The sequence below is a fragment of the Narcine bancroftii genome, chromosome 2 (genome assembly GCF_036971445.1).
Source record: "Narcine bancroftii isolate sNarBan1 chromosome 2, sNarBan1.hap1, whole genome shotgun sequence".
Classification (NCBI taxonomy): Eukaryota; Metazoa; Chordata; class Chondrichthyes; order Torpediniformes; family Narcinidae; genus Narcine; species Narcine bancroftii.
In genome coordinates, this window is record NC_091470.1 from 308215371 (window position 1) to 308242230 (window position 26860).

General features: G+C 39.8%; 2 protein-coding genes across 15 annotated transcripts in view; one reads left to right on the plus strand and one right to left on the minus strand.

Moving 5' to 3' along the window:
* Window positions 1–26860, minus strand: part of spidr (scaffold protein involved in DNA repair) — a 343155-nt gene that overhangs the window by 298050 nt on the left and 18245 nt on the right. For 9 of the 10 annotated variants that reach the window (XM_069921553.1, XM_069921551.1, XM_069921559.1 and 6 more), the window contains 2 exons: window positions 24756–24968; window positions 23348–23511 (listed from right to left, as the gene is read on the minus strand). In XM_069921553.1, coding sequence (XP_069777654.1) covers window positions 23348–23511; window positions 24756–24968 — 377 coding nt within the window. Of the gene's footprint in view, window positions 1–23347; window positions 23512–24755; window positions 24969–26595; window positions 26855–26860 lie in introns of those variants that run through there. The other variant, XM_069921552.1, reaches the window with a different exon arrangement.
* Window positions 1–26860, plus strand: part of LOC138755504 (uncharacterized) — a 65155-nt gene that overhangs the window by 5539 nt on the left and 32756 nt on the right. The gene's annotated exons all lie outside the window — the stretch shown is intronic.

Genomic DNA, 26860 nt, shown 5'->3' on the forward strand with positions numbered 1-26860 from the left:
ATACTGAAGAAGATAGTAAAGAGGGTTGGTGCGAGGACGCAGCCTTGCTTCACGCCGTTGTCAATGGAGAAGGGTTCGGAGAGCTCATTGCTGTATTTGACCCGACCTTGTTGGTTTTCGTGCAGTTGGATAACCATGTTGAGGAACTTTGGGGGCATCCGAAGCACCCTAGTATTTGCCAAAGCCCTTTCCTGCTCACGGTGTCAAAGGCTTTGGTGAGGTCAACAAAGGTGATGTAGAGTCATTTGTTTTGTTCTCTGCACTTTTCTTGGAGCTGTCTGAGGGCAAAGACCATGTCAATAGTTCCTCTGTTTGTGCGAAAGCCACACTGTGATTCTGGGAGGACATTTTCGGCAACACTAGGTATTAGTCTATTAAGGAGAATCCTAGCGAAGATTTTGCCTGCATTGGAGAGCAGCGTGATTCCCCTGTAGTTTGAGCAGTCTGATTTCTCGCCTTTGTTTTTGTACAGGGTGATGATGATGGCATCACGAAGGTCCTGAGGCAGCTTTCCTTGGTCCCAGCAGAGCATGAAAAACTCATGCAGTTTGGTATGCAGATTATTTGTTATGAAAATGCTGATTTGAATGCTTTGCATTAAATACCATTTTAGAAAAAAGCACATTTTGAAGAAATAACTCAAGTGTCTACATCTCATAAATACAACTGCCAAGCCCTTCTTTTTAGTTCCATAAAGAGTTAAGCTCCCAAACTAATCAGCCGATATGCATTGTAGGAGAATGAACTTCACTCTCCTTTGGCTTCAGACCAGTAACATACGTCACTAAATTACACCCTGGAACACTATGTTCTTGGCAAACAAACAAAAATGTGTTTAAACATACCACTGGGTAAAAGAGTCAATGCAAGAAAGCATTTTTAAAATTAAGATAAGAATACAGTTGGAGACTTCAAAATATCAGCAATTTGCAGGGAAACAAATCCATTAAATTTCTCCTGAATCACTACAGTAACTAAATTATTTAACTGGTTAATTACTCCACCCTTCACGAGCAAGCCATGTGACTAGGTACCTGGAAATGCCAACAGCCTGCTAGAAATTATGTAGGACAGGGAGTGATCAACCTGTCATTTCCTGTCAAATTTAAAAAGACAGAGCAGGTCACCTTTACATGCAATAAGTCAAAGCAAACAAGTATCAATAGTTATAAAATCTTTTATACATATCCAATCAAAAGTGAATCACTGTGGTCATTTTACTTCAACAAAATATTTATTAAATATACAATTAACACTGAAAAGCTATTTAGCTGTTATTTCATGATCCATAAGCCTTTAAAATGTGAAACAAAGTACCAAAAATTTTGCAGTTAATTATCTCTATCCATTTTAACTGTGACAAAAATAATCTATCCTCCCCCTATATCTATCATTTGATAGCCTTTAACCCTTTGGACTCTGTGTCCCTGTTTTCAGGGACTACCAACAAGTGTATATGCTCCGTGTCTGCTGTTTCCAGGACTGGTTTTATACCCAACCACCAGCTGGTTCATACTAGTGTTTGTACTGTAGCTTACCCATGAACCCAGTCCAGAGTATACATTATGTAAAGTTAAAAATGGACAGAGTCCAATAGGTTAACATATGTACCATATTATACCTCTCCAAATGTTATTCAGCAAGGTGCAATCACAAGTATCCATTTTTTATCAAACCTATCAAAGCTAGGGCAGTGCTGCAACTGATAGGGCAGTTTCAGCGACCCCACCTTCCTAACCTCAATGGTTAGGATGTTAACACATTCACATCATGGAGTGAAACACAAAAGACTGCAGATACTGTGATTGTAGTAAAAACACTGAACTGCTGAAAGAATTCAGCCGATCTTGCAGCGTCCATAGGAAGTAAAGATATATTACTGACCTTTCCATCCTGAGCCCTTCTTCAAGGTATGAACTCATACCTTGAAGGAAGGCGTAGGCCCAAAACATTAGAAATAAATCTTTACCCCCTATGGATTCTGTGAGACCGGGTGAGTTCTTCCAGCATTCCTGTGTTTTTAACATAATCACCCAAGACCAAGTGGGTTTCTCCCAGGTGTTGATTTTCTTATATTTCCTAAACTTCTGCAAGTTCAAAGGATAATTGGCTACGTGTAAATTATTCTGAAATGATTGGAGTGGTAAAATCCAGGTAAGTTGATGGAAATTAAGCAAAAACATGTTTAAGGAAAAATAGTGGGTCAATAGGATTGCTCTTTGAGCCGGTACATACTTCATGGATCAAAATGGCCTGCTGTATTGAAGTTTTTTTTTTAATTTAGACATACAGCATGGTAACTGGCCCTTCTGGCCCAAACAAATTAGCCTACAACTCCATACCTTTTGAAAGGAGGGAGGAAACCGGAGCACCTGGAGGAAACCCATGCAGACACAGGGAGAACATACAAACTCCTTACAGACAGCGCCGAATTGCTGGCACTATAACAGCATTATACTAATCACTCCACTAACTGTGCAGTCCCTATTACGCATGTAGTATCCTACTAGGAAATATAGAAAATCACTTGCACTAATTTCTCTATGCTTCTCAAAGATCTATTGGCTTCCTTCCATTTCTATCTTGCCATTCAGCGATATCATTAGTTTCTTCATGGTTGCTGATGTCACCTACCTTTACTTTATCACCACTTCGCACATGCAAAGTCGTTCAAAGATGAGACAGTTTTTCCAGCATCAAGAAATGAATGAGCAGAAATTTCCTCCAATCAACTATCGGAAACACACAAGCCATCACATTCAGAACCAGTCATAAACAAGTTCCTAACCATTGATTTAATTTCTCTCATGGCAGTGATCTGAAACTGAGTTAGATGGAGAGAACATACAACAGTACAGTACAGGAACAGGCCCTTCAACCCACGTGTAAATGGCAAAATAACATCACATAAAACTAAAAATCTGCTGCATGCACCTGACAGATATCCCTCCTTCCCCTTCATATTCATGTGTCAATCTAGGAGCCTCTTAAATTCTACTATTGTAAAATATCTGCTCCCAGCATTCTCTGTAAAATATTTGCCTCACACATCTCCCTTGACCTTCCATCAATCACCCTAACCACATGTCCTTTGTGTGTAATGCTTTTGACTGAGGGTAAAGATTCTGACCTATCAATGCCTCTCATGATTTTGTACACGGCCTCCTATGCTTGAGATAGTTTGCCCAAATTTGTACAATCTCTGCAAACATGCAAGTCTGCAGAAGGTGTGATTGTACCAAAAACACAGAAATGCTGGAGAACTCAGCAGGTCTTGCAGTGTCCATAGGAGGTAAAGACATATAACCTCCATTTCGGGTCCTTTAGTTGATGTGTCTTTACTTTGTTCCACATCTCCCCATAATTCATATCCTCTAAACCAGGCAACATCCTGGTAAATCTCTACCATTTCCAATGCCTCTAAATTCTTTCTGCAATGGGGAGGACCAGAATTGTGCATAGTATTCCAAGGAAGCGTAACCACAGTTTTATGTTGCTGCAAGACAGAACTTCCTTACTTTTATACTCAATGTCCCAACCAATGTATCCAAGCACACCATACATTTTGTCAACTTGCATGGCCACTTTCAAGGAGCTATGGACCTGGACATCCAGATTGCTACCATTAAATGTACACATTTTTCTTACATTTGACCTCCAAAGCACAACCCCTCACACTTGTCCATGTTAAATTTCATCTGACATTTCTCTGCCTGTATCTGTAACTGATCTATATCCTGTGATGTTCTTTGATATACTGTCCATAACTCCACCAATATTTGGATTATCTAGAAACTTACTAAGTTTGTGCCTACACCTCCTCTTTCACCACAATTTGGGGCCCCAAACAGTCCTTCCAAGTTCATTAACACTTCACTTGTGAATCTGCAAGGATCCTATACTGCATTTTGAGCTCCTGATGTGGCCTCCTCTGCATAAGTGAGACTGGACGTAGATTGGGAGATCGTTTCATTCAGCAAGGGCCTCCCAATGTTCAACCATTTCAATTCTACTCACCATTTCCACACCAACACGTTGGTCCATGATTTCGTGTATTCTATCTGGGCACTTTCCAAACAGGTGACATTAATGTCAACCTCTAATTTCCATTATTATCGCCCCCCCCCCCCAACTCACCAAGTTGCTCTCTGTCCCTTTCCCTCTGTCTCCTTTCGTCCAGCTCCCTATCCCTTCACTACCCTCTTCTAACAGAGAGCTACCCTCCCCCCATCACTTCTCAGCTTATTTATTTTTTACTCTCCAACCTGTATCAACCTATGACCTCTCAAATGTTAGCCTGTGAACATCCAGCCTTGCCCCTTCCTCCCCCAAATCTTTTATTCAGATGCCTGCTTGTACTTGCTGATGCCTGATGAAGGGCCCAGCCCTGAATCATTGGTTACCCTTTATTTCTTATGGATGCTGCTGAGTTTCTCCACCATGAACCTACCTCCCTTTTACATGTACATCCAAGTAATATTTATATAATCACAATCAATAGCGGCCCCAACACCAATCCCTCCTGGTCACAAGCTTCCAGTCCAAATCATATCTTCCATCACTACCCTCTGACATCTCTGGGTGACCCAATTTCATATTTAAACTTTCAACTCACCATGGATCCCATGCATCTGCACCTTCTAAATCAGTATTACAAGGGACCTTGTAAACAATATCCACTGCCCTACCCTCATCAACCATCTTTGTCATCTCCTGAAAAACTCAAATTGGTAAGACATGTCCTGCCCTCATAAAGCCATGTTAACTGTCCTTAATCTGACCATGAATTTGCAAATATGCATAAATCCTAACCCTAGTATCTTTTCCAACAGTTTCCCTACCACTGATGTGAGGCTCACTGGCCTATCAAATTCAAGTTTATTACCTGACCATCCATATACAACCAAGAGAAAACAATGTTTCTCTGGACCATAGTCCACACACATAATCACATCTATATTTATAAAAAAAATTAAAATAAATATTATTTAAAATAAATAGAAAAACATATATAAATAATTTGGGATAATTTACCCGGTTACAGACTCATAGTTGTGGGAAGTGATTTTTTTCAGCCTGGCAGTCCTGATTTTGATGCTCCTGTACCTCCTTGATGGTCATGGGTCAAAGATATTGTGTGCTGGATGGAAAGGATTCTCTATAATTCTTTGAGTCCTATATAAGCAACACTCCCAGTAAATGTCATTAATAGAGGAAAGAGAAATCCCTGTGACCTTTTTATGTGTTTTGATGATCCTCTGTATTGACTTCTGGACCAATGCTTTGCAGCGACACAATTATGCATCCTGACTGGACACTCTCCATTGTGCTCCTGTAGAATGTTTTCAAGATATGGTAGCTTTGCTCTCCTCAACCTCCTTAGGAAGTGTAGGGACTGCTGCACCTTCCTGACTAATGAGAAAGTGCTGTGGGTCCAGGATAGGTCACCCTTTATAGGCACACCAAGAAACTTGGTGCACTCCACTTTCTCAATGACAGAACCATTGACATGTAATGAAGAATGAATGACCTTCATCCTCTTGAAGTCCATAATCATCTCCTTTGTCTTGTCTGCTTTGAGACTCAGGTTGTCCTCACATCATTTTATAAGCTGCCCAACCTCCTTTCTGTAATCCGATTCATTACTGTTGCCGATGAGGCCTTCTACTGATGTACTATCCGCAAATTTGATGATGCTGCTTGAATTGAATGTGGCAGTGCAGTCGTGCATCAGCAGCTTGAACAGTAGTGGGTAAAGCACCCAGCCCTCATATGTGCAAGTGCACAGCATGATAGGACTTGAGATTTTGTTACCAACCCAGTCTGAGTGTGGTCTTCCACCAGGCTCTGAGGTAGGATTGTGTTAAACGTCAAGCTGAAGTCAACGAACAACAGGCTGGCATATGAGGCATCATTCTCTTGGTGGTTCAGGATGGTGTGGAGGATCGAGACGATAGCATCATCTGTGGATCAGTTAAAACGGAAGGCAAACTGCAACAGGTCTAATGTCGCTGGAGGGTGCAATCTGATGCATTTCATTACAAGTCACTCAAACCACTTTATGATCATAGAGGTCAGTACCGCTGGCCGGTCCAGTTACCATCAATCTCTTGAGCACTAGGATGATGGTGGCTGCCTTGAATCTTCTGGGGACAGTGGATTGTAGCAGTGAGATGTTGATTAGATCGTAGACTTCAGGAGGAAGTCAGGGGAACACGACCCAGTCCTCATTGAGGGCTCTGTAGTGGAGAGGATCAAGAACTTCAAATTCCTGGGTGTCAACATCTCCAAGAATCTGTCCTGGAGCCTCCACATTGATGCAATCACAAAGAAGGTTCGCCAGCTTTTGTGAGGTGTCTAAGGGATTCAGTATATCACCAAAGACTCTCAAACTTCTACAGGTGGACCGTGGAGAGCTTTCTGGCTGGTTGCATCACTGCCTGGTAACTCACAGGACAAGAATAAAGTCCAGAGGGTTGTTAACTCAGCCTGCGACATCACAGGCACCAGATTTCACTTCATCAAGGTCATTTACATAAGGCAGTGTCTTTAAAAAAAGCAGCCTCTATCCTCAAAGACCCTCCACCACCCAGGCCATGGCCTCTTCACTCTGCTACCAACAGGAAAAAGGTACAAGAGCCTTGAGACAAGCACTCAACTACACAAGGACAGCTTCTTCCCTGCTGCCATCAGATTCCTGAATAATCAATGAACCAAAGACAATACCTTACTTTTCATGCTCTATTAATTATTTTATTATTTTATAGTAAATGTCATAAGATGGTTTTAATATGTATGTTGGCACTTTGATGCTGCTGCAAAACACCAAATATCATGACTTGTTCATGACAATAAATCCTGCTTCTGATTACATCCATTAGGATGTCAGATAGTTGGGCCGTACAGTCATTCAGGTCCTTCAGTCCTTCAAGTTCCTAAAAATTCCTGGGTTATCCAGTCCTCTGGGACCTCTCCTGTCACGTGAAGACGTAAAGATTCTTATCGAGGCTCCTTCAATCTCTTCACCTGCATTTTTCAATAACCGGGCAATATCCATCAGGTCTAGGGGACTTATCCACTTTAATGCACCTCAAAAGACCCAACACCAATCCTATTTGATTTCAAAAGTGCGAAAACACATAAGCATTCTTCACATTATATTCCCTATCACTATGTCCTGCTCCTTTGTAAAAACGATCCAAGTTATTCATTATTTTACCCATTTCCTCTGATTCCAAGCATAAATTCCCTCCTTTATCTATGAGTAGTCCTATCCTCTCCCAAGTCAACATCTTGTTTTTAAACCAGGTACAAATTGTCTTATGATTTTTCTAAATGCTGCTCACCAAGGACATCTCATGGCCATCCTAATGCCCTGTTTGAACTTCTTCCTACAATCTTTATATTCTCCTAAGCCCTGTGTGATTGTAGCTTCCTGAACCTCATATAAGCTTCTTTTTCCTTCTTGATGAAGTTCATTAACTCTCCCAAGGGTCACATCTTGAAAGCCCTATCCTTCCTTCAAACTAGAACGTGCCTGCACTGGACTCTAATTAGTTGATCCTTAAACAACTGCCACATGTCAATTGTGGGCTTGCCTGATAACCCTTATTCCCAATTAACTCATCATTCATTTTTAATCTTGTCATAATGCATCCTCCACTTACTTTGTACTTTTCTACAAGGCCCAAACTTATTTGTCATCTAAAATTATCTTGAAAGTTAAGGAAGAGTGATCACTATTCCTAAAATGTTCTCCTACTTAAACTTTAAACACCTGGCCTTGCTTATTTGTCAATGCCAGGTCAAGTATGATCCCTTCCTATTTGGGCTATCAACATACTGCTCCTGGATGCACTTAATATCTTCTGTCCCACATAAGCCTTTGGCACTAATGGCATCCCAGTCAATATTGGGGAAATTAAGATATCCCAATATGATGACCTTGTTGCTTTTCCAACTTTCCACAATCTGTCTTCAGTTGTTCCTCCACCATCCAGTCATGATTGGGAGGCCTTTAATATAGCCCATTCAGAATGATTGCTGCCCCTTTCTTATTTCTGATCTCTACCCACATGGCCTCAACAGTTAAGCCCACCATTATGCACTCTCTGAGTGCAGCTGTGATAGACTCTGTGAATAGCAATGCTACACCTCCAGGTCTTTGACATCATTCTTTATTCCATCTAAAATGATCCTATTCCTCTTACAGCCATATCTCCATTACAGCCACAATATCATAATTCCAAGAATCGATCGAGGCTCGAAGGCTTTACCCAAACTGTATGCAACTTTCATACCATAATGAACTACAAGGAGCCAGTTCCGAATATAATTGCTTGCTTTTCTCTCAGATAACAGTCCAACTCTCCCTAACACTGATCATTTTCTGTGAGAAATGCTGTTGTTGCCTTGGGTCGATTCCAATGCATTCCCAGCCAGTTGCCCTCGTTCTGCTTTCAATGCACTTAATGTCATGTAAAAATATTCTAATTTATACCACCCTTCTCATCCATTTCCTCTCTTAATGCAAACCTACACAAACTCCTGATTATTAAAAGTCACATAGTTCTCTTCAAATCTCTCTTCAGATAGTCTTGGCTTTCTTTATAGGAGTCCTCAGCCCAGCAACGTATACCCATCTTCTAATTCTAGTCATTCAATTATCCCCAAGATTAAATTGTTCTGTCACTATGATTAGCTCTTCAGGCCGTAAACTTTGGAATCTTCTCCCTGAACATGAATCCCTGTTTTCTCTCTGAAGGCATTTCTTAAGAACCACCTCTTTGCCTGAGCTTTTGATCACATGGCCAGATACTGAGTGCCAAATTTACAAATTAAATAAAAGCAGAAAATTTTCGAAACACACAGGTCAGGCAACATTTGTGGAAAGAGAATCAATTAATATTTCAGGTCCAAGATCTTTTGAAATGAGAGGTTCTAGACCTGCAGCATTTACTGGTTTCTCGACTGATACTGCCTGACCTGCTTAGTCTTTCCACAATTTTCTGTTTTTATTTAAGTGTCATTATATTTCAAAACTGGAATGATTTGCTATTAGAGGTGGTACAGAATTCAAATTCATGTTGTTCTTGTTGTTTGTATCCGTTTAATTTTTTTGCAGATATTTTTTCTTTCAATGAAGCTGTGAACATTACTAACATTATCCAAGCTTCACAGAAATAAAGTGAAATTCATCAGACGTGGACTCAACTTTGCTCTAATGAGTCATTTTAGAACATCTCAAAGGGCACTTTCTTCTCATACCGTTATGCTGGTAACATGCACAAAAAAAATCAGCTAAAGTTAAAAATAACCAGTGAAGGCTGATAATGATCACGTTTATTGTCATGCACACAAGTACAATGTTCGAATACTCCAAAATCCTTGCTTGCCACAGCCAAACAAGTACTTTTTGTAAAGAAAATATCTACAATAGTGTAGTAGTGATATGGCAGCACAACAATTCCCAGGAGGCATCAAACCGGCCATGTGACATCAGTGCGTGATGACGTCACCGCTCATTATTACCATCCTGTCAGTGTCTAGGACCAGACAACTTCCTATGGGATCCACCACATATCAGCAAGTATGTTGCTTTAAAAGCAATTTTATTACGTGTATATGGTATGTCCCATAAGGAATGGACAGCCAAACTTCTGCATTGTGTCTGTGTCTCTTCAGAACTAATGGATAAAATGCTGTTCCTGGCAGCTGGCAAAAGGCCCAATATGCTGATAACATGCACAAAAAAAACTAATCGAAATGCAGAAGTTTGGCTGTCCATTCCTTATGGGACATACCATATACACGTAATAAAATTGCTTTTAAAGCAACATACTTGCTGATATGTGGTGGAACCCATAGGAAGTTGTCTGGTCCTGGCACTGACAGGATGGTAATAATGAGCGGTGACGTCATCACGCACTGATGTCACATGGTCAGTTTGATGCCTCCTGGGAATTGTTGTGCTGCCATATCATTACTACACTATTGTAGATATTTTCTTTACAAAAAGTACTTGTTTGGCTGTGGCAAGCAAGGATTTTGGTGTATTCGTACATTGTACTTGTGTGCATGACAATAAACATGATCATTATCAGACTTCATTGGTTATTTTTAACTTTGGCTGATTTTTTTTGTGCATGTTATCAGCATAACGGTATGAGAAGAAAGTGCCCTTTGAGCTGTTCTGAAATGACTCATTGGAGCAAAGTTGAGTACCTGTCTGATGAATTTCACTTGATTTCTGTGAAGCTTGGATAATGTTATTAGAGCGAATGCCAGATGATATTAGGCTCTTCTTATCAAAGTGTTCATTTGAAGACCCATGGGTTGTAGCAGCGGAGGCAGGCATTCTATGGCTGGCTAAAAAGCACAGCAAGGAAAGACAAGTCTGCACAACCAATCCCTCCACTATTGACCCCATGTCACACTCTAGTGTTCTTAACGCATCACTCCCTACAAGCAGGCAACGGCCCAAGACAAGCAAGCAGCCTGTGGACACCTCGTCTTGGTGTTATTACCACTGGCATTGGGGAGTAAATGCCCACAAGTGCTTTCCACCCTGCTCTTTTGCAGGAAATGCCCAGGCCAACCACAAGTAAGGACTGCAGCAGTTGGCGAGAAACCTGCAAGCTTATTGTATGTATGGGACCAGTTGTCCCAGCGAAAATTTCTGGTTCAGAAGTTGGTGTATTTCCACCCACCAGCTTTGGAACACGCCATCCTACCCCAGACCTGCAACTACAAGCAGTTAACAGTTCCGATATTCCAACCTTTGGCACCAGGAAGATGAATGTCAAGTTCAAGAATCATCTCTACACTTGGCCATTTATTATAGCAGCAGTATCCAGTACTTAGCTTGGTGCAGATTTTGTTCGGGCTCATTCATTCCTTGTCGACTGAAAAGGGTGTCAGCTAATACATGAAACTACTTTTCAGACTATTCCTCTGGCAGATGCCTATACCCGTGCTCTGCACCTCCAAACATTAAGTAAATCAGTGGTTGAATTCTCCAAGCTGTTGGAAGATTTCCCTGAGGTTACTACTCTACAATTTTCTGCCTCCACTGCAAAGCACTGTGTTACTCATCACATTTGTATTAAGAGCCCTCCTATCCATACTAAAGCGTGTTGCTTGCCTCCAGAGAACCTGTGTTTAGCTAAGGAAGAGTTTGCCAAGATGGAGGAACTAGGCATAATTCGAGGGTTCAACAGTCCCTGGGCTTCTCCATCACATATGGTCCTGAAACACAATGGACCTTGTGGAGATTAGAGGCGGCTTTACGATGCTACCTTTCTGGATCGTTATCCGATACCTCGTATTCGGAATTTCTTGGCTAATTCGCATGGAGCAAAGATCTTCTCCAAAATATACTTGGTGTGTGGCTATCACCAAGTACCAGTCGAGCCAGAAGACATTCTAAAAACAGCAATAATTACCCCTTTTGGGCTGTTTGAATTTTTATGAATGCCATTCGGATTAAAGAATGTTGCTCAATCATTTCAACGGGTGATGGATGCTTTAAGACACGGTGTGAACAATGTCTTCATTTACCTCAATGACATTTTAGTGTCCAGTGTGACTAAGGAAGAACATTTGGAACATCATCGTGCACTTTTTATTCGTCTTCAAAAGTTTAGACTGACCATCTATCCAGATAAGTGCATTTTTGGACAAGAAATGATTGATTTCTTGGGGCATGGATTATTCAGGAAGGCGCGACTCCGCTGCCAACCAAAGTTGAAGCCATTACAAATACTCATGACCAGCTTGGGTTAAAAGCCTGCAGAAATTCTTGGGAATGGTAAATTTTTTACCATCAGTTTCTTCCAGAAGGAGCTCATATCATGAAGCCTCTTTCAATTGACTGTCCGGAAACACCAGAACCATCCATTGGATTGAAGAGGGAAACAATGCCTTCTTGAAGACAAAAGATTTGCTGACTCATGCCACTATGCTCAGACACCCAGTTTTAAATGCATCCACCACACTTTCTACGGACACTTCCAGTATAGCCGTAGGAGCTGCACTTCATCAATGTGTCAACAGGCAATGGAAACAGCATTCTTCAGCCACCATCTTCATGAAGGAGAGAAGAAATACAGTGCTTTTGATGAGGAGCTTTTGGCCATTTACTTGTCTATTCGACACTGCCGTAATTTTTTGGAGGGCAGAGATTTTACTATCTACACCAACCACAAGCCCTCAGCATTTTCATTTGCCACAAAAATACTACATATTTCCAGAAAAGAAAATGTAGTAGCTGATGCACTTTCCTGCTCTGCTCCACTCGAGGTTTCATCTGTAGATCAATGTATTGACCTCACAGCTTTGGCCCTGGCCCAAGAAGACGACAATGAGATGAATGGTTATTGGACTGCAATCACAAAATTGCAATTGAAAGATGTCCAGTTTGGAGCTAATGGCAAATTACTCCTCTGTAATATATCAATAGGATGCCCAGTAGTTCCAGAATCATGGAAATGTCGAGTTTTTGCCTCTGGGCATAGTCTCTCACATCCATTGATTAGATCGACCATTTGTACGGTTTCGGAAGGGTTCATGTGGCACAGTCTTAAAAAGACGTTACACAAATGGCAACGTCCCACATTGCCTGGCAGAAAGCAAAGTTCAGCAGCATACTAAGGCATTCCTGGCAGTTGCTCTGCATTTTGCTCATGTTCACGTGGATATCATTGGTCCGCATCCTGGTTCAAGTGGATACCATTATCTTTTTACAATTAATAGACAGGTTTACGTGATGGCAAGAGGCCATGAACAATTTACTTCCTTGCTGTGGACGGCCTTGTCTCACTTGCTCCATACAATTCATCATACAAATGCCTAACAACCCCAGGCCAATGGAATGGTGAAAAGATTTCATCGACATCTCAATTCAGCCTCGATGGCTCAGTTAGAGGGCCGAACTGGGCTGATGAGCTGCCCTGGGTATTACTAAGCATTAGAACAACTCCAAAGGAGAACCTCCAAGCTTCATCTGTGGAGCTTGTGTATAGCACACCGTTGGTGGTTCCAGGGGAGTTTGTCCCCTACCATTCCAGCTCCAGCAATGAACCTTAGGAACTGTTGAGCAGGTTAACGGAGACCGTAGGAAAATTGACCACTCTCTTCACACGGAGAACACTTATCTGTTGTACCTGAAGACCTCAAAAACTGTGAGTACATCTTTGTTTGAAGGGGAACACTTGGTCAACCTTTACAGACACCCTACAAGGGGACCTTATAGAATAGTCAGACAAACTTGGTCGACTTGTATTTTGGATATTGGAGGGAAACCACTGTCTTTCACTATTGAAAGGCTTAAACCAGCTCATGTAGACAAGCCTTCCCCACTGCAGCAGTCAACAGTTCATCTCAGAGGTCGACAACCTAAAAGACAAACCTTTCTGCCAGTTCTGGGGGGGAACGTGTTACGGCAATATGGCAGCATTACAGCTCCCAGGAGATATTGAACCGCCCATGTGATGTCAGTGCATGTTGAGTGTGTGATTCTGGTTTGCGCGGGTGATGAAGAGTAAATCCATTTGAGTCACTCCACAAATACCTTGTGTGGTTATTTTGTAATGTCCACGCGATTCCAATGGCCACAGTAGTCTTTCTTTGGCTTGGCTTCGCGGACGAAGATTTATGGAGGGGGTAAAAAGTCCACGTCAGCTGCAGGCTCGTTTGTGGCTGACAAGTCCGATGCGGGACAGGCAGACACGATTGCAGCGGTTGCAGGGGAAAATTGGTGGGTTGGGGTTGGGTGTTGGGTTTTTCCTCCTCTGCCTTTTGTCAGTGAGGTGGGCTCTGCGGTCTTCTTCAAAGGAGGTTGCTGCCCGCCAAACTGTGAGGCGCCAAGATGCACGGTTTGAGGTGATATCAGCCCACTGGCGGTGGTCAATGTGGCAGGCACCAAGAGATTTCTTTAGTGCTGAAAGGGATAATAAGTACTAAAAAAAAAATGAATCTTGACAGTTACAATTAGATCAAGAAATAAAAGTGATGTTTAAAGAGAGTAGATAGGTCTTTTTGTGGTCCTGGAGTAGCTTATGGTTTGGATAGTAAGGGATGCTCAACAGCCTGATAGCTGTAAAAAAAACCTGTTCTTGAACCTAGAGGTGCTTAAACCTAGATGTGTTGGACTTTGATTGTTTACATGTTTACACTGTGTACAGTTTTTTTTTGCACTACCAATTAGTGGTAATTCTGCCACGCCCGCAGAAAAAAGGAATCTCAGGGTTGTATGTGACATCATGTATGTACTCTGACAATAAATCTGAAATATAGACTTCAGGCTTCTGTACCTTCTTCTTGAAAATCACAACAAGACGACGATGTAACCAGTGTGATGGGGGTCTTTAGTGATGTAGCAGTTATCTTCAATGGATGGGAGGATTTACCAAAGGTAAACAATGAAAGCAGATATGATACTTCTCTAAATAATATACTTGAGGACATGCTCAACTTTTATAATCTGTGCATTCAAAGTGCTCCCACATGGCTACTGGGTAAAATGGTTCCAAGATTTTAAGCAAATTTAAGATTTTCCTAAGTCAGAATAATGTGAAACTTGGAGGGAAATTTGCAGGTGGAACATCTGGATGAAAATAGGACTAATTTAGCCAAATTTCTTATTAGTTAGCTTTGGAACTTCATTGTTTTAATTCAGTTTCCTACTTTCAAAAGTTCTATTATTGGGGTTCCAAGTATTTTAACACAGAGTCCTACAAATTCAGTACAGCATAGATCAGATGCAAATTTCAATTTTTTTATTAACTTATTCTGAACTGTTTCTCTGATTGTACTTCTCAGTGAATGGAAAAAATATTACTTTAATTGCACAATGAGTTTCTCACAACTATTATCTTTGCAGTTTCCAAAAATTACCATTTAATCCATGAAGTGGCTCTTTTTTGTTTCTCTTTCCCCCATTGCTAGCTCAGAAATGCTCACGCAACTCTATGTTTCCTTAAGTCAGACAAAAGTACCATATTTGACGGCATATAGGATCCATTGGCATAAAGGACCAAACCCCCCACCCCCACCCCACCATTTTTAGCATGAGATTCCAGGAAAAATTTGTTTTAGTATATTTACCTCATTCAATTTGCTCAGGGGTCCCGTCGCTTGCTCCCTCCCTCCCATCACTCGCTCTCTGTTTGATGAGCCTGATCGAGACCCTACATTCCCCTCAAAGCACTGTAGGAGAGAGCGAGCAACGGGAGAGAGGAAAGGAGCAAGTGATGGGAAGCCCCAAGCAAAGTGAATGAGGTGCAGAGGCGGCTGGCAGTGAATGAGCAGCCTAAGCCACTCGCTCACTACCACGCACCCAATGCCTCATTCAATCTGTTTGGGGAGGTGTGCTCGTCAATCAAAGCCCTGATCATCGAGGCCCAGCATTCCCTTCAAAGTATTGTGGGAGAGGGCGAGTGATGGGAGGGCGAGCCTTCTTACCAGAAGAAGTGAGCGGTGGTGACTCCAGAAAGCACAGATGAGTATTTTGAGTGCTTTCCTCCTGCATCTTGCAAAATGGCAGCACGAAAATGTCACCTTTGCATATAGGACCCAAAATAGTTTTTGAGGTGATTTCTGGAGAAAAAAAGGGGGTACTATATGCCGTCAAATACAGTATATCATGTATATTATATTTTTAATGTATTATTATGTAACCTCACCAAAGCCTTCGACACCATGAGTAGGAAAGGGCTTTGGCAAATACTAGAGTGCCTCGGATTCCCCCCAAAGTTCCTCAACTTGGTATCCAACTGCACGAAAACCAACAAGGTAGGGTCAGATACAGCAATGAGCTCTTGAACACTTCTCCATTAATAATGGTGTGAAGTAAGGCTGCGTTCTCGCACCAACCCTCTTTTCAATCTTCTTCAGCATGATGCTGAAACAAGCCATGAAAGACCTCAACATTGAAGATGCTGTTTACATCTGGTACCACACGGATGGCAGTCTCTTCAATCTGAGGCGCCTGCAAGCTCACACCAAGACACAAGAGCAACTTGTCCATGAACTACTCTTTGCAGACGATGCCGCTTTAGTTGCCCATTCAGAGCCAGCTCTTCAGCGCTGACATCCTGTTTTGCGGAAACTGCCAAAATGTTTGGCCTGGAAGTCAGCCTGAAGAAAACTGAGGTCCTCCATCAGCCAGACATCTCCATCGGGCACACAAAACTCAAAACAGTCAACCAGTTTACCTCTCTCGGCTGCAATGATTCACAACGAGATAGACAACAGACTCAACAAGGCAAATAGCGCCTTTGGAAGACTACACAAGAGTCTGGAAAAACAACCACCTGAAGAAACACACAAAGATTACCGTATACAGAGCCGTTGTCATACCCACACTCCTGTTCTGCTCCGAATCATAGGTCCTCTACCGGCATCACCTACAGCTCCTAGAACACTTCCACCAGCATTGTCTCCACTCCATCCTCAACATTCATTGGAGCGACTTCATCCCTAACATCGAAGTACTTGAGATGGCAGAGGCCGACAGCATCGAATCCACGCTGCTGAAGATCCAACTGCGCTGGGTAGGTCACGTCTCCAGAATGGAGGACTATCGCCTTCCCAAGATCGTGTTATATGGCGAGCTCTCCACTGGCCACCGATACAGAGGTGCACCAAAGAAGAGGTACAAGGACTGCCTAAAGAAATCTCTTGGTGCCTGCCACATTGACCACTGCCAGTGGGCTAATATCGCCTCAAACCGTGCATCTTGGCGCCTCACAGTTCGGCGGGCAGCAACCTCCTTTGAAGAAGACCGCAGAGCCCACCTCACTGACAAAAGACAAAGGAGGAAAAACCCAACACCTAACCCCACCAACTAATTTTCACTTGCAACCGCTGCAACTGTGTCTGCCTGTCCCGCATCGGACTTGTCAGCCACAAACGAGCCTGCAGCTGACGTGGACATTACCCCTCCATAAATCTTCGTCCGCAAAGCCAAGCCAAAGATGTAACAATAAAAGGAACCTTAATGCCTTTAAATATAGCCAATCCAAACATAAATATTAGGATATAATAAGCACAAATAAGGGTTAAATAAGGGTCAAAAAAGCTGCAGAGCTAATATTAGGAAAATGAAATGAGAACAGAAATCGGATGAATGTACAGCAGGTCATCAGAATCTGGAATGAGAGAAAAATAGATGAATGTTTCATTTAGAAACATTATATCTAAAGAAAAAAAATCAGATGTTAAAGATGTAAAGGTGAAATTTTTACAAGACTTGGAGCCCATTGATGGAGTATGACCATAAAGAATCAGGGTGTTTGGATGCTCCTGAGCTGCGCTGTCTGGTCTTTGAATGTCGTCCTTCATTTCTTATGTATATTAGATATGCAAGTTAACCTTGATTAGAGGGAGGGGTTCGATTAATAGGAGGTCTTTTTTTTCTCTGTTTTTCTTTTTTTTCTTTTGAAGTGTTTTAAAAATGGTTTTGATTAAGAAGGGTGCACATAATTTATACTATGTATGTTTACGGTATTATTTGAGAGGTACAAATTATCTATCTTTTCTTATATTTCATCTCATGTATTGGATTAATACGTGTGTATTTTTTTTTCCAAATTAAACTCAGCAAAGAAATGTTAAAATGAAAAAAGAAAGCTTTCAACACGGTTCATTTATTTTCAAAATGGAGCATTAATCTAAAACATTGAAGTCTCTTTCTTATGAGTTGCAAACTGTTAAATATTCTCAGAATTGCATATTCATTCTTAAAATAACTCAAGTTTCTTTTCAAAACTTAATTGCTATTTCCAGTATTCTAATTGTTAAGTTTAGTTATTATGAAACATTATATTCAGATTTTTTTTTAATGTACACATTATTAGTAGAGCCTAGCAATCAATTTTGGCGAGAAGTGGCGACGAGATATCTTCAACTACTACAGTCTGTACATTCAAAGTACTCCTATTTTGCTACTAGGTTAAAGGTTTCAAGCTTTTAACCAAGTGAAGGATCAGTATTTTCCCTAGTCAGAATGATGTACAACTTGGAATGACACTTGCAGGTGGAACCTCTGAATAAAAATGAAATGAAATTAGCCAAATTTCTTATAATTTAGCTTTTGAAATTAATTGCATAAAAATTTTGATCTCACATCTTACTTTCAAATTTTATCTTTGCATTTGTCTCTGTGAAACTTGCATAAAATGTGTCCCAAAGTATCCATCCAATCCTGCCAATCCCCACTTAAATTATGCTTTAAAATCTTGATCAATAAAAACAAACATCAATGTAGATAAGTCTGACATTTGAAAAGATAAACTGGATGCCAGTTCAAATTATTTTTTTCCTTCAGGATTAAGTTATTTGGAGAATTATTTGAAAGCATACATGCTCACATTTCAAAACCAAAATATCTGAAAAGGACAATAAGCATGACAGCTGTGGTAGATTTTGCCATGAAAGTCAAGCTTCCCTCTGAAGTATACTTTACAATAAAATTATGCCACGAACCTTCTAGAACAAACCATAGTTGTATGCCTGTAGAACAGGAAATGCAATTTCAACTTGTGAAACTATAATGCCCCCTAATGGAAATCATATTAAAGAACATAAGCTTGTGAGATATGAAAGCATAGCCAGCCTTCAAGATTTCCAAAATGGACACTTCAGCAATTAAAATGTAAATCTCTATCAGATGTGGCACTATATCAATAATTTTCTATTGTTAAGAGGATGAAAGAATCTGCCTTGAAAATCCTTATAAACCAAAATCCAAAGTATTGATAATTCAATAAATGAAGTGTACCATGAGAATCCTAAGGCTTTTTTTTTTGATAAGAATAATAAAGACAAATTGGGTATCAAGAGTTTAATCATCTTGAACATTGGGAAAGGTATCTAATCCACAGATAATATTAATCTAGCTCATCCTATTATTTTGACACAAGAAAAATGACTCAAAATCTTTAATAAGTTCTAGTGAAACAAAAAAGTAAAATAATTTCTAAATTCAAATAGATGGTTGAATGATAGGCAGATTAAAATATGGTGTTTTATTAAGAAAGTTGTTTGGTGGCATCCTGTATCTCCTTTCCATTCTGTTTGGCTTGACAGAGAGTGAAGGAAGGACTCAATCATCTATTAATGTTGACAGATTATCTTATGTTGGACTAGGTTTCATATAAAGCACAAGCATTGAATTAAAGCCCCCTATCAAGTTGTTCATCATTATCTGATTCTGTTGTGAAAAGTATGAAGTGCGAAAAATAAGTTAGGCTAAAGGAAACCTAAAAAATTCAACCACACGGAGTTCCTTAAATTAAAAATTTTCCCATGTGTCGCCACAAAAACAAAATTCAGTATTAACATTTTCACTTGTCGACACAGTTTTAACTGAGCTGCAGAGCCACACAGTGGACACAATAACATTCAGCACAAAAATGCATTTAAAATTGCAAAATTTTCCCAATGTAAGCAAATTTGATGCTTTATGTATTATTTGTAAATTGTTACTGGTTGACTAAATATTTTAGATAGCAATGTTATTCAAAAGAGCCACCAAAATCACTTTACCATGTCAAATAGATGAGCTAATAAAAACAAAATAAATTACTGCACAAGGTTTACCAAAGGGATGCTGTATAAATGAGGAAAAGCATCTCGCAGAATGTCCACATCCAATCTATTAACCCCTAGTTTCATTTGACATCACAGCCTGCTGGAAAATATCTTTCTTCAGATCTGAGAGGCTGTTAAGTGAGTCTAGAAGAATACCAGTCCCTTTGTGATTACTGACCTCACCAGTATGCTCTTTCTTCTTAATAAGGTTCCAAAATGTTGCTTTTGCTATCTTAAGATTTGAACAATATCTCTTACTGTTTTATTCTGGTTTTTCAGCCTCATAATGGCTTCATTGGCACAACTCAGGTCCTCGTGTTGAAAAATAGCAACAACAGATTCAAAGGTGATCAAAAACTTAGGTACAAATCTAGTTATTGCATACCTGCGCCAATGAAGCAGTTAAACATACCCGAGTACTCACAGACACCTGTGAAGCCAAATGTCCCAAACATTATGGTGCCCTGAAATGAGGGGACTATGTATAAAAAGTGCTATAATAATTTATACATGGTCAAACCAAAATGTATACAAATAACCTAGAAGAAATCTGGAATGTGCACTTTAATTACATGTAAATTGTTTGATTACAAATTTAAAACTATGAAGCACAGGGTCAAATAGAGGAAAAAAAGTGTCCTTGTCCCATACATTATGGATTTATCTGAATTTATCTGAATTACAAAGATGCTGCAAAATTGCATCATATTAGGATCTATTCAGATTCTGCCTCATAGTGCTGTCAGTAACCTTGCCAAATAATAAAGGTCTACCTTCCTTCGTTACTTTGTGCTACATTATTGTTAATTGGTGTCCTATCTCAAGGGTCTGCTAACAGATCAGTCTTGTTATTACTCTGCGCAAAGGGAAATAATTCTTTCAGGTCAAGGAATAAATGGAATAAATTGGAACAAAGCTCATTAAAAAAAATAGTTATGGCAATACACAGTGCTTCTAAGAACTGGTTCAATGGCTCAAGAGTAATTCTGAAACTGTTGTTTTTTTGAATGGAAAAGCAAAGCCTCCCCACTGCACATCCCCAGTACTGTGAATGTTAGTCTTAGGGCCGTCAGTTCAGCAGAAAAAAAGGCCTTTTATCAGACAATGATATACTTCCAAGAGAGGCTATCAAAGGAGCTTTCCTTTTCTTTCAATGAATCGTATGCATATGACATCAAAGAAAAATAGTAACTTAAATAAATAGGCAGTACATTAAACCTCCATGAAAAGTATTGATGATGCTTTCACAAACACACTGACCAGATAAACAGTATCACTTGAATTTAGAGCATACATTGATGGGAAATGAAGTACTATTCACTGAAAAGGTTATTTCAAATAGTATATACCAGATTGAAGTCCTTAATACTGGTTTTCAACAATTGGAACCCAAAACAATTAACTAGGCCAGAGATAGAAGGGATTAGCTGAGATGTTTTCTTACTGTTCATTTCTCTTGTTAATACCATCTTATAAATGGTTACAATAAGTTACACTAGATTTCTGGAGTAATGTATAAAACACGATAAGCATTAGTAGAAGAGGTGAACTTTTATCAACTAATCTTATCTACTTCCATGATTCATAACCCTCCATTCCCTGCATGCTTCTGTGCATCCTTTCACTATCTTATTTTCTTCCACCACCTCCCAAGCAGTGCAATTTACATTCCCAACACTCCACGAGTAAAAAAAAAAACTGGCTCCACGCACTTTTCTTTAATCTATCCTCATCTCACCTTAAAGTTATACCCTTCAGGATGTGACATTTTTCCACACTGTGGGGAAAAAAGTCTATTTTTCTATGTCTCTCATGATTTCATATACTTCTCTCAGCTCCCTTCAGTCTCTGGTGCTCCAGAGAATACAGTCAAAGTTTGTTCAACCTCTCTGGCACCAAGATTGGCTAGTCATACTCAGGAGGGTTTAAACTAGGTTAGAAGGGGGATAGAGCCCAGAGTAGTGATGAGATGGATGAGAAATTGGGAAATACTTTAGTAAAAGTGAGCAAGTTTAGTAAAAAGGACAGACAGGAGCACAGCAAAGAGAAAATAGACCTGTATTTATTTCAATGCATGATGCTCAACAGTTAAGCAAAAGAATTCAGGGCATGGGGTTTTGGAATATATTAACCACCACAGAAGTATGGCTGAGAGAATGTCAACTGGCAAGGATTTGGATGCTACAGGCATGATAAAGATGCAGATAAAAGGTGGGGGGGGGGGGGGGGTGAGGGGAGAGAGGGAATGGCTCTTTGATGAAGGAGGATGTAACAGTATTTAGAGAGGATATTTTGGGGGAATCATCCAGCAAGGCTATATAGATAGAACTTAGAAACAAGAAGGAATTATTACTTTTGTGGAGCTGTATTGTATTCCATCAGAAATCAAACAAGAATTGGGGGGGGGAGAAGAAATTGGTGGTGCAAAGGACATTGAGGAAGGACACCCAAGTTGACAACAGGTTTAGTTCAGTTGGAAAGAAAACCAATGGAGCTAACAAATGAAATTTAACTCTGACAAGTGCTACACTCTGGTGTCTCAAACCAGGGTAGGACTTGCACAGTAAATGGCAGGGTCCTGGAGAGTGTTGTAGGAGAGAGAGGCCTGGGAGTACACAATTCCCGAAAAGTGGCGACTCGGGAAAACAGGGTGGTGAAGGCAATTAACATGTTCAAAAGACCTTTGGGCAGATAGGAAGAGTTTTGAAGGGTATGGGTCAAATGAGACTGTCCTCGAACATCAGCTTAGTCAGCATGGACAAGTTGGGCCAAAGTGTCTGTTCCTTGTTGTATGATTCTATGACTCTAATCCTTGCTGTATGATTCTAATACTGTCCAATCCAGACAACATCCCTGTGAACCTTTTCTACATCCTCTCCAGCCTCCAAATCTTTTACTATATATTTTACTATATATTTTCCTTTTACATTTGTCTTCCCAAAATGCAACATTTCACAGTTGAACAGCTAAAAATTCCATCTGCCATTTCTCTGCCCATATAATTCAACAGTTATATCCTTTGACAACCTTCTTCACTCTCTGTAACTCCACTAATTTTTGTGCTGGATGAAAATGCAAGTTTTCAGTCAATCATATATAACAAATAATAAAGGTTGAACAATGGTCCTCATGGAACACTGGTCACAGACCTCCAGTAAGAGGAAAGCCCCCCACCTTTTCAATGGCAAGACAATTTTAAATTCAATTTACCAATTCACATGTCTTAATGATCTAGATCAGCCAATCATGAGAAGCATTATCAAATGCTTTATTATAGTCAAGTAGACATCCACTGCTCTGCTCTCATCAATCAATTAATTTACCCTTTAAAAAAAATCAAATTTGTAACACATGGCCTACTCCATATTGATGGCCCCCATAAGTCCGTGCTTGTTCAAGTGCAAACGAATCCTATCTAAGAATCTCTCTATCACTCATTCATGCCTCACCAGCTGATAATTTTCTTGATTATCCCTGAAAGATCAATATTTGTTCATCTTCAGTCCTTTGGGACATCACCTGTGCCCCTAAAATTATGAACCAAGGTAAGACAGCAATAATGCAAAGTACCATACAGTCCAACCTAAATAGTAAAATAAGTTAATGCACTAATAATCTATTTGTAAACCTGCAATTCAACATAAGTTTTTGAATGGTATTCCATCCATAATCTTGAATCTATGTCAAGCCCAAAAAGGGAATTATTATAATGCCTCAAAGAATGAAATAAAAGTACTGAACTGATTAGACTCACTGTTATATATTCAGATTGCTGAGTTACACATTCCCTGTGACTTCCTTTACTGCTCACTGAAGCATCTGAATCAGTAAACTGGATGTCCACTAAATGCTCCATTTGGTCTGAAGTCACACCTTCATCATCACTAACACTGTCCCATTCAATTGCAGGCTCTTCTTCTGTAAAAAAAAATTAAGAAAAAAAAACAAATTGTGTTTACAGACAATAACTAAAAGCTTAAAGAACATTTTAAAATTTGCACACGCTGCTTCAAACTTGTGATGTGGGTTCAGACTAGAATTCATCTGAAAATAACTTTTTGGAATATGGTTGATTAATTGCTACTGTTCACACTAGCATTTACATTACTTTTTATTGTAATTGGTTTCCTTTATTCCCTCTCAATAACTTCCTTAGGAAGTACTTCACTCACTTCTGTTAGCAGAAGCAACTCTAGTCTTTGTCATGGCAGTAATGACCCTTTAAGCAAATCTCTACATCTGAAGAAAGCTTAGTCTCCTGGAAATAAAAGGAAACACCTCACAAAAAGGTAGATCAGTACTGAGAATTTTTTTCCCCCTCCAAGATCTTTATATAAACACATCAAGCCTTCAGTTAAAATCTACCATGAAATACACAATGTGAAAATTCCTTCAATGTCCATAACTCATTTATGGATACATGATTTAAATGGCTAACAAAATTAAAAGAACATAATTTTAGTCATTCTTGTAAAAAAAGGCCCCACCTCATACCAGATTCCCAGCCACCCAAACTGGTCCTGGTGAAGCCTAGGGCAGATGAACCATAATCATATCAAATATGGGGCAGCCTCGAAGGGCCCATTGCTCCTGTTTGTTTATGCTGGTGGGATTCTGTGATCCACTCCTCATCATTGTCTGTTTCTGAAGATCGAGAATCACCTGCTTCCATTCCATTTCAGAGCAAAGGAAATTGCTTGCAATTTTGATAACATGATATAGGCTCTGCACATGTGCAAACAAGCAGTCTTAACAGAGCTCAATTCAAGGTACTGCTAATAAGCCAAAATCCCATAAGTCACTGTAATGGAATAATCACCCCAGACAGAAATTTACTTTAACATTAGAACTTTGAATCAAAAGTGAGACAAATATTGTTCACCCAGTTGATATACAATATGGACCATTGATTCAGTCCTTATTCTGTATAACATAAGTTTAAGCAAAGAGTTTGATTAATGCTACTTGTTTAATAATTTAGTCTAATGTAGAAATCATATGCTACAAAGCATCATTATCCGTATTAATCCTTCCCATTATGTATGTTCAAAATTTTCCCTCTCAGAACTATGTCTCTGTAAAATAGAGGGTCTTTAGTGCAGATTGATAAGGGCAATTTTCAAATGATCACATTTCTAAGTATGTGATAGAAAGTTACTTGCCTTCACTGGACTGACTGCTTGTTAATGAGTTAAGCATACAGATGTATTTATGGTAGGTGTTGTCCGTTTTCTGGCCTTTTAGAGCATATCTTCTTTTCCCAGTAAATCGTGAATTACTAATCATTATCTCTCCATCTGACAAATCACTCTCACTGGAGCTCCACACAATTTCTGCAGTTTCCTCAAGGTTCTGACTGCTAGTGTTTGTGGTACCTAACAAAGCATGAAAAGGTTCCAAACAAAATTTTACAAATTATGTCCAAGCTTTAACAAAAAGTTTAACACATTTAATTCTTATAAAGCATCAAAAGACAACACAATTAATATTTATGCAGTTATATACTACATTTCATGAACAATAAATTATCTTTCAACACAAACCAATTACGGAGATTATTGCCCCAGCTAATTTGTGAACAGCTATATCCAACATAAAGAATTAAATAAATGACTAGTTACTAGGTTAGCCAAAGAAACTTCTCTATTCTTTTCTGAATCATGTGCAAGAATTCCATTTTATATCCACAGAAAAACAGACCATTCAATCCTTTTGGTCTGTGCTGACCAATAAAACTAGCTAGTCCCACTGACCTGCTCTTATTCTATAACCCTCGGACCAGTACTATGCATGTATTTATCCAATTTATTTTTAAAACTCAATCTTGCATCTGCATTCACTACATCAGATGGCAATTCATTTCACACTCCTACCACTCTGAGTGAAAAAAATTCCCTTAATGTTCCCCTTATACCTCTCTCCTTTCAGCCTAAAGCTATGACCTCTCGTATTTATTTCCCCCAATCTAAGTGGAAACATCCATTCACATCTATACCCATCACAATCTTATAAACCTCTATCAAGTCTCCTCTCATCCTTTTTCGTTCCAAGGAATATAGTCCTAACCTGAATATAGTCTTTCCCAGTAACTCAAAACCTGAAGACCCAGTAACATTTTAATAAATCTTCTCTGCACTCTTTCAATCTTATTGATATCTTTTCTGCTGCTGGGTGACAAGAAGTCCACACAATATTCTAAGTGTGGTCTGACCAACGACTTGAATAATTTCAACATAACATTCCAACTTCAATACTTTGATTAATAAAGGCTAAGATGCCAAATGCTTTCTTTACAACTCTGTCCATATGCAACATCACCGATATGGAACAATGCATATGTATTCCCAAATCTCTTTGTTCCTCTGCTCTCCTCAATGGCCTACCATTTACTGTGTACTTCCTACCCTGATTCGCTATTCTAAGTACAACACCTCACATTTATCTGCATTAAATTCAATCAGCCATTTACTGGCCTAATTTCCCAGCTGGTCCAGATCACTCTGAAAGCTTCGAAAATCTTCCTCACAGTCTACTACGCCTTCTATCTTTGTGTCATCAGCAAACTTGCTGATCCAATTCACCACTTTATGATCTGGGTCATTTATACAGATAACAAATAATAACGGCCCAACACAGATCCTTGAGGCACACCATTCGACACCCCCACTCTGTTTTCTTCCACCAAACCAATTTCGAATTCAGTTTGCCACCCCTCCATGTATATCTAGTGTTCTAGCCTTCTGAACCAACCTTTCATGTGGAACCTTGTCAATTACCTTACTAAAGTCCATGTAAAAATCCACAACCTTTCCCTCATCAACCTTGGTAACTTCCTCAAAAAACTCTACCAGATTTGTTAAACACAAGCTACCACACACAAATCCATGCTGACTGTCCCTAATCAGCTGAGAACAGTCCAAATAAATATATTTCCTATCTCTCAGAAAGCCTTCAAAAAAAATTTAAATACTTCTGATGTCAGGCTCACTGGCCTATAATTACCTGGTTTACTCTTGGAGCCCTTCTTAAACATAGGGACAACATGAGCCACCCTCCAATCCTCCGGCACTTCCCCTGTGACTAAGGATATTTTGAATAAATCTGCCAGGGGGCCTGCAATTTCAACACTCATCTCCCTCAAGGTGCGGGGGAATATCATATCCAGTTCAGGGGATTTGTCTACTTTTATTTGTTGCAAAGCAGCAACCACCTCCTTCTCCTTAAACTCCATATGCTCCATGACACTTCTATTTGTTTCCCTTCCAAC